This window comes from Saccoglossus kowalevskii, chromosome 5 (assembly GCF_978046115.1).
Source record: "Saccoglossus kowalevskii chromosome 5, keSacKowa6.1, whole genome shotgun sequence".
Taxonomy (NCBI): Eukaryota; Metazoa; Hemichordata; class Enteropneusta; family Harrimaniidae; genus Saccoglossus; species Saccoglossus kowalevskii.
The window spans coordinates 31,368,791-31,378,607 of record NC_140645.1 but is presented as its reverse complement, the minus strand read 5'-3'; the positions used below and the strand labels follow the sequence as shown (position 1 = coordinate 31,378,607).

Here is a 9,817-nt window from a genome sequence, read left to right as displayed (position 1 = left end):
TAGTTACCAGTAAAGTTGTGAGTATACCAACGATAATACCTACACTACATGAACCACAGATACAATCTGAAATGTCATGATTATTATAATTACATCCAGTGTTTTGTTTTGTTTTATTATAGAATCGGTAGCCGGAACATGCGTACTCAATATTTGTGTTGAGATTTGTCTCCTTTGCCAGTTACGCCTATCATTAATGACTCACTTAACCAGATAATATTAAAACAATTTCATGACAGGTAACAGATCCAGTGATAATAACGACCTATTTGCATTATTATGTATACACTCACGGCACTTAACATGAATGACAACATTTACTAACGTGCGCTGTATACAAGTCGGATAAATTGGAATATGCTATATAGTATATTACCATTGATTGTACTCATTGTTAATGCAACGAATTCATAGCTTTCACAACTCTCATCTTCAGTGCAATATGTAATTCTATAATCACTAGTTGTATCATTTACTTTGTACTCGAGTTCATATAGATTGACACAGTTTGTTACAACGTGCCACTCGACATCTATACGACGTGTTTCTACTTTCACACATGTATATTCCTTGTTCTCATGACGTGTCCAGCTCAATGTACCAGTAACCTGATCCAGTTTTACGATTGGTTCATCTAAAAATATATACAGTAAGTTAAGATTGAATTATAACAACTGTACTCATTACTTTATTCAAAATAGTTACTGCATTACTTTGATGTAATTATAAAGTTTGTAATTTCATAAGTCAACGCAGTCACAATCATAACACTGTTACTCACATTTAGATACTAACACTCATATAAAGACTTTTTGACATTGTGAAATTCTTTCGTTTTTATGCAATAAACTACAGTATTGTTACCAAGTAAAATCACATTTAATAACGTTATTGTTAATACAATAGTTTTTGAACACACTACATAGTTCATAAACTCATTCAGCTTCCTTCAGTCTTAATTCAAGATAAATAAATGGCAAAAATACATTTTGTTATGAATTATTCTTAATATAATTTCTGACTTATCTTGTCCCAATGTCGGGCACGGAAAGTCTTAATCGTAGTGTTTTACTATGTTAATGATTCACAAACACCTTATTTAATATTTTTGATTTACTGGCGCATTGTTTTTGATTAGGCTTATTTATCGATGAATGGGGAGGGATGCTATTATATCTATTGATCTATTTCGAGTTACGTCAAACCAATCCACTAACGTTGAACATGTACCACGAATAACTATATCTTCAATAATGTACCACATGTATCACTCAACGAATTAGATAAACAATAATCAAAGTTTAGTTGCTATGTCCTTTAGCGCAACAATCTACCAACATTTTCATTTATGGTTTCAACTTACCCAATGTTCTGATTATAATACTATTACTGTATGGTCCTATACCAATTGAGTTGACAGCATATGCTCTACATTCATATGGTGTTGACGGTTCTAATGTAGGAATTACTATTGTAGTATTTGTTGTCTCTGAGCTCCCAGCGATCAATTCTATGAACGTTTTGTTTATCCATGAACGATATTGTATAAAATAAGTTGTATTCGTATCTCCACCATTGTATCCGGGTGTTATAACAACTAACAGACTGTCATATAATCGTGTGATTGGAATAATGGACTTCGGTGCATCTGGGGAACCTATGTGTGAATTGTACATTTATTAATTTATAATAAAAACAAGTTAGACAGTGGTTACAAAACTATCGCACTATCTAGATTTTTATCCAAGATTAACCCAGTAATGTAAAAAGACTCAAACTGTAGTTTATACCTGTTGAATTCCCCAGCTATATGGTTTCACAATCAAATATTTAAAATTTAATTATATAATATATTTTGTGGTGGATAAGTTTATATCGCAAAACTAGGCGTTGGGGTGTTCTTTTCGTCACATAAAACGAACTGACTAAACATGCGGAATTGTTATTGAAACGGACATTGATTGCATTGTGTTTTCTTGAGTTGAACAGACGTGAAACATAATTCAAACTTGTTTATTTGTACTCAACATGAACATCAATACGTTGTACAGCAAATACTTCTTGGTATAAAATATAGATCGTTAAATAATAGCTTTATGAGGAGTTGACATCGTAGAGAGCATAGAAAGGAGGGTGTGCATAACGAGCATCAAGTTGCGAAGCTACCATGAGAGGAATTACTGCGACGGCCTGAATCGGACTTCTCACGACAGCGCTTTGCCTGGTTAATTTAATTGTAAACGTTAGAGCGGCATTTGTCTTGGTGACAGCTAATCGGAGAAGTACCAAACACGTGTTTGTACTCTACCATATATATCATGCCAAAACGTTCCGAAAATAAAACAACGCTAATGATTGGCGCATACAAACGAAACATAACGCTGTCATTCCATATTAGGAGTGACACGCGACTAACACGAGGCAGAACTTTGGTGGGAATTTTCGGCGGTAAACAGACAAGTACCGTGAGAACGCAATGGGAAACAATGCGGCTGATCTGCACTGGCTCGGAAGATGAATTCTGATTGGCTAAAAAAACAAAAAATCTTGTGGCGTTGAATGCACGTTCATTGTCAGTATTGTTATGCAAATTCAAACTAGCTAATCATTCACAACCTTCCAGTGCAGATTAGCCCAAACAATGTAGCGAACGTTTGGATATAGCGTCACGGTTGCTACAGAAACCGATCTAGTCTCTCAGGGCTCAACTCGTGGTTATCAAAACAATGTCTGAATTACAAACTAACTTAGAGAACATCATAAAGAATGTAACAATTTTTCATGTTAGATAACTGCGCGCGACATATTTGCAATGAATTTATTAATCATTGAGTTATAATGTTTGCTCTTTTAAATTTGCATCATATGGCAAGTGTAAAAATGAAAAATGACATTACTTACTTTCATCGCTGAACGTGACAATAAATGTTGTGTTGCCAACATCGTTTTCTGCAAAACAGGAATAACTACCATAGTCACTTAGCATTGTATTCTGTATTGTCAATATGCTTTCATGTAAGGTTCCACGTGACACTGTTTTGATACTGACTCTACTGTCAATATTTATTGGTTGATTATACGGACCATACCATATTACCGATGAAAGTGGGTTACTTTCAATCTCACATCGTAATTCTGCTACGCTCCCTTTGCTTGCATACGATCGCTGATTGTGTGATACGTTCACAACAAATGGTTTATCTGCAAAACATTATTATGTATTGCTGTATATTTCTAATCAAGTAGTCTGAGAATCTTGTACACAACCAAGGAAGATAACAAATCAAGTAAACATATTATCATGTTCAATAAAATATTTGCAAAATACAATGTTCACTTCATATATTGCCCTCAATATTATGACAATATCTACATAATAAAAATGGCATTTATTTATTTTCTGAATTCGTAATTGCTAGTAAAAGTGTGCACTATAATATTGAAATTTTTTAATTTAATGCCAAGTAATGTATACACTCAATTTTTAAACAAGACATGAATGAATTACAGTCAATAACGTGTCGCAACACAAAGAGTAACAAACCACGAACAAAATTGATAGGGCACATGAAATGTAATAACCACATGATCATACATAGATATGTGTAGGATGATTTCACATCAGATGCCAGTGTATTCATTGAAATTGTGCAGTGAACGATATATATATATACGCGCTCTGTACCGCGGAGCCGGTATGAAATATCCATTTATTTTTTTGAATCAAGCGTTAGAATTTTCTTTGTCATAGTTGAATATAACACTTAGTACAGTAGTTAAACAACATTTTTTTAAAAAATGTTTAATTCAGTTCCAATAAAACACCTTCGTTTGAATACTCGTTTAAAGTCAAATAAAGATCGGTCCACAGCATATATGAACATGTCCGACTGTGAACATAAACAGTTGTATGAACAGTGATTATTATTAAGGTTCGAGGTTTCACAGTATTAAACAAAATAAACTTTTTCTGTCACACAACGAAATATTGCTCAAATGATCAGCTTGTTACTGCAGAAAAGATTAATTCGGATGTTTTACTTTTTGTTATCCTTTCAAGAAAGGCAATTTTGTTTTAAACTTATGTTCTATTAATTGTCCTTAAATAACAATTTTTGAATAAGATTTGGTTAATTATCACACAATACGGCCCACATAACATTATCATGCAACTATACGACCACATTTGTACTTACAATTAAAGTAACCATGACTGCATTTTCAACAAGTATGAATTTTTCTCACAATAAATGTAATAAATTTCTAAATTACTTACAATACACAGTAAGGTGAATGACATTGGAAATCACGTGATCAGTAAAGTCTGAATGACTTGATTGACATTGATATGATTTACTGTTATGTTCTGCTTGTATGGATACTATCATCTGTTGTTCACTTATTTTACCATTATAATCTCCGTCTCTTGTAACATCAGATGTAATAGATTCATATGTATTATCAGTCCATACATTGTTATCTTTTAACCATGATATCTGAGATGCTGGATTACTGGTTGATGTGGTACAAGTCAGTATTTTAGTTTCACCTTCTTTCACAGGATTGGTTATGCCAGATAATGTCACACTCTCTGCTGGAACTATAAAAGAAAATGTTGACTTAATAATTGCGCACATCTACCGATGTTGAAAAGAATCATCATAATGATTTAGAGCCACAACATTACAACATCAGTACAACCTTACAGATTATATGTTACTTGATTACCATTCCATATATAAGATATACTTACAGTAGATATTGAATGTTCTATGTTGACATGTTAATGGTGTAGTTTGTACAACACTGGTAGCTTTACATGTATACATTACTTGATTATCATTTCTATTTTAATTTCTATATATAAGATATACTTACAGTAGACATTGAATGGTCCAAGTTGACATGTTAATGGTGTAGTTTGTACAACATTATTAGCTTTACATGTATACATTACTTGATTATCATTTCTATTTAGATTCCATATATAAGATATACTTACAGTAGATATTGAATGGTCCAAGTTGACATGTTAATGATGCTGTTTGTACAACATTAGTAGCTTCACACATGTATGTTACTCCATTATCATTTCTATTCAGACTCCATGTGTAATCCTGTGTAACTGTGTCATCATTTGTAGACGATGATAAACCTTGTATCTGATTGTTGCCAAGATACCAGTGTAATGTCGCTAATGGATTGCCATCAGTTGATTGACATCTTATTTTCATTTCATCATTGAGTTGGTAAAATGATGACGTAGTAGTTTGATAAGTGCAGACTGGATTTCCCGGGGCATCTGCGCATTGAAATAACATTTGAGATACATACATACAGTTTATTATTCTTATTTTTCTCTCAATGACTATAATGTAAATTGTATAACACCTCTACCAGTTGAATGTTGTCATCTATGTACTGTCAATCACGTTCTATGTGGCAATCAGAAAGAGTTTTTGTTTTAGTCACCCTTTAAAACATGCAACTATCCAATGTTAAGTTTCTTCGCATTTCGCGACTTATTACCTGATCATAACACAGTAGACTATTTTTTTATCCTAAATGTTGGGGATTTGTTTAACAGAACATGTGTTGTTGTTATATAAGACTGTACTACGGTATTAGTGTTTGTTTACTTACATCTAATATCCAGTATAATATCTTCTGTTTTAATTCCTTTGACATTCGTCACTTGACATGTAAACGTTCTACCATTATCATCTCTGCTATTTGAACTGATAGTTAGTTTCCAATTATCCGTACCTAGTTGATATCTATCCAACGTTGGTAGCAACTGGTTATCTCTTAACCAACTACATGTTGGCATAGGAATACCATGTGAATTGCATTCCATAACAAGTTCACTGTTTTCATTGGATGGATTACTGCCAGTAATTATAGATATAGTAGGCTGAGATGGTGCAGTTTGAGCTGTGTGAATAAAAAACAATACTGGCCTTGTTGAACTAGCAATTACATAATGAATATTATACGGCACAAATTACAATGCTTTTGGAATGATACACGGATACACGTGGATTTTGGACATACCTGGTTGACACCGGGATACGGGAAACAGGGAATACATTATACACATGTATTCGACATGGGTAATATTAAAAAAAAATATGTAATCTGAATAATAAGTTGACAACAGATAACGCAATATTAAAAACACCAGTGTGTGTTCATCCTTCACTAAACAAACAATGTATCTATTGATTAGAGATTGTCCTTGTCCCGATATGTATAATTAATATCTGCACGAAAGCTACAATATAATTGATTTTAGCATTCAAACTTGCAATTATTTATTCTCACTTGTATCACATTGTTTACAGTATTAGATCACTTAGAGTTGGATGTTAATGTTCATTAAAACATAATCCAAATTAACATCGCTTATCCCCGACTTCTTTTGAACTATTCACTTCTATGGTATATCCCAATGTGGCCTAATTATTAATAAATAGTTAGAATCTGTTTATATAAAATTATTATCAGCTTTAATGGTTTGTACTAATGTTGTGCCAAGCTATCTTAATAAACTATTAGAACCGATGCCAAGTTCATTCTATTTCATGAACATAGAATAGTAAAATATCAAAATCATAGAATAATAACAGGATTTACACGTACTCACAACCTACTGAAATCAATTACAAATCAATATATGTATTTCAAAGACAAACAGTATTTAAAAGATACGACTGGTATAGTCAATGTATATGTTGTACTGAATTCAACACCAATTGTCACATAACACGCTTGATTATCTGGTGCCACGAAATATACTAATACACACTTAGTAAACGGAGATCCAACTCCAGCTAGCAAATATATCTGTTGGATTTACTGTGCGCTCCGGGATCACGAAAATACGCTAAACTGCGTAATGCTTACTCTGCAAATGTGTTGTATGCTGGAAAGTTTGTGGAGAAACCTTATAGACTACCAATAGAACCACCAGTTCATCCCGACCGTCTAAAAATAGCCTCACTGTTTGACATAACATCAGTTAATGACCATAAAACACCCCGATACCAATGTGTAGAGCTTACAGTTGCGCCATTCAAAAATGTAATAATTTCTCATCCCAACGTAGATTATTAAGTTAATGTTTATATGCTTGTACATATATCAGTAAGAACGTTTTCATGGTCATCACAGATATTGTTTCCAGTCTAACACATTCTACCATACTGCTGTGTCAGCCGTGGGCAAACGTTGCACGACGGCGTCGCAATTATGATTTGAGATGTAATTGACAATATAATGTTGTATCGATATGAGCTATTATTGTTTGAAAACGTTTGAAACTTGGGGGGAGGTATTTTCACTCATAGTCAACCATAGTACATAGGAGTTTGACCTTAATTTACATTCGTTGTTACAGTTCATGTAGATTATGTGCATTAATTGTATTGCAAAAATGTAGGTTTTGATTTCATGTGATAAGTAACCTTCAAAATTAAACAACCGTCAAACTGGCAGCATTTAGTCAACAGTCGGCTCTATATAACATAGAAACGTCGGCTCCGTCTCTATGTGTTTTTTCCGCTGGGTTTCTATACTCTACTTGTAGTATGACATTGTATCATTATTTGATAACCGTTGTTCGACAGCGAAACAAGGGTATTTTGCGGCACCAAATTGGCATCACATTTTGAAGTTGTAATGATATTCGATATCCGTTGCATCGTTGCAACCTAATATCGACCTACTCTGAACGACTATGTGATGTTGGGTGCCGGATGGATATTATGCCAGTTACTGTTACACAAATATTAGGGCTCAGTACTACATTTTCTAATTTCCAATATTAGTGGTTCGTTTTTTATCGATTTGTTTTCACTAGTTGAGTCCCATAGGACTGCGAGCACTTACTCTGAATGTAAGTGTCATGAAGCTTCATACCGATATGTTTAAAGTTACCGTGAGGCAAATGTAAGTTTGTCTACATAAATAACCTAATTAATCCCAGGGGAGAATAACTACATTCGAGATGCCATCACGTAAGTAGAATGACCTGATTTATTTCGGTGGAATATCACACGTGGTAGAATTGTTGATTTTCAAGTGGTAGACTTGCTGTCATGATAATGGGCCAACATTCATTATACCTTGAATCTCAATGAAATGTGGACTTATGTTTGTAAAATATACCATACAAATTATAACTGTATATCGGGTTGAATATATGCGCGATTCTTGCCTTTCATTGCAGAAACACACACACCAATATGATGAATGAGAGACTGACCACTGATTTGATAATATAGCCTATGAATGTGGTTTAACGCTGAGTACAACACAATTTATATTATTTAAAATTATGTAAAATTCATCACTCAAGAGTCTGCATACAATTATATTACTGTATCTAACATGATACACTATTTTCTACAATTCACACTATGTTACTGTTGTGTAAATGAACATGCAGATGTTTACAGGACAATCAATGTAAAATTAACATAGATTGCATGATGTTAGTTTACTCACTGATTACTGTGAGTATGATTGATTTTTCGTCACTGCCATCAGGTACTGCTGAGACTTGACACCAATACATTCCAGCATCACTCAATTGCGTATCTGTTATAACTAAACTAGCTTCATCTTGAATGTCGTGTCTTGTGAATCCAGGCTGAGGGTTGACTACACCATTCTGTGCTTGTAAAATTATGTTGTCATGATGTGTAATACTCCCTTTATACCATGCTATCAGTGGATTATTACCGGTTGTCATAAACATACATTCCAATACTGTTGTTGTGGTCTCAATACTAGTGATAGGTGAACCAGGTACAGTAACGGTAACTGCTGTAGTTGCTGAAGATAATAATGAAAAATTCAAATGAAGAATATGAATAAACCATCATAATATTTAGACGTACATCCTGCAAATATCAATTTATATAGGTGATCGATCAAACTTATGTAGTTATGGCAAAAATACATCAAACAAAGCGCGATAATAGTTCGATTCTTCCACGTGCGATCACAATTTCTGGTCTCAGATTTTTGCATGATAGTTGTGTAATTTAGTACATAATCAACTATACGTAAAGCTATTCCTTTGACATAGTAAATAAACCACAACACTACAGGGCTGAAGACCACCACCCTCCTCCGCTTGCTTCCAGCGTCTACACAGTCACATATTTGTTTGACAAGGTTTAGTCTAGCAGCCCTAATGTGTGTTTAGATTTTGACCTACAAAAGTCTCCAACAATATTGGTTTTAGAATACAACCAGTAGCTACAGACATTACATTTATCGAGGCACAGAAGCTATATTGTCACGAATACACGAAACCACTGGGAATGTAACTGTACTATTATAATACTAAACCGCTCCAATATCGTGTATTTTGTACCAATGATAATTGTTTAGATTGATATAATCACCCATAGTAGCGTAAAATAAGAGGTGATACTATCACATACCTGTTAAAATAAGACAAATACACAGGACAACACTTAACCAGTTATGCAACATGCTTGAAGACGTTTCCTGGTTCATGACCTTCCGTTGGTCGTGTGGATCTATGAGTGTCAATGTAGCTGGCGGTAGACTAACTGTTACTTTGCATTACACTCAACGGTTTATACCATGTAATTCATTTATTTAACCAGTATTGGTCGGTTTGGAGATGCATATGGTGCACTGATGACAGGAACAGTACACGGGGACGTTCTCATTCTTCCAAATACGAATGTCCAAATCCGGTAAATGTTCGTGGCGGTAGCATGCATGGTTTTAATACTGGTCCAATGGTCGCTAATTCAAAGAGTTCAAATGTTAGTAG

General features: G+C 33.9%; 1 protein-coding gene across 1 annotated transcript; it reads right to left on the bottom strand.

Moving 5' to 3' along the window:
* Window positions 1-8,497: 8,497 nt before the first annotated feature.
* On the bottom strand, window positions 8,498-9,522 carry LOC146746050 (uncharacterized). Its single transcript, XM_085499315.1, has 2 exons — window positions 9,456-9,522; window positions 8,498-8,838 (listed from the first exon to the last, which is right to left on the bottom strand). Exons 1-2 carry the CDS (start codon window positions 9,505-9,507, stop codon window positions 8,501-8,503), a joined length of 390 nt encoding a protein of 129 aa, XP_085355441.1. The 5' UTR covers window positions 9,508-9,522; the 3' UTR covers window positions 8,498-8,500.
* Between the last annotated feature and the right edge of the window lie 295 nt (window positions 9,523-9,817).

What these genes read in the sequence shown, in the direction of transcription:
- LOC146746050 (XM_085499315.1), bottom strand. Translation starts at nt 9,507, where the DNA reads ATGTTGCATAACTGGTTAAGTGTTGTCCTGTGTATTTGTCTTATTTTA. An exon ending in TATTTGTCTTATTTTAACAG is followed by an intron (nt 8,839 to 9,455) that starts GTATGTGATAGT and finishes TATTATCTTCAG; the next exon opens with CAACTACAGCAGTTACCGTT.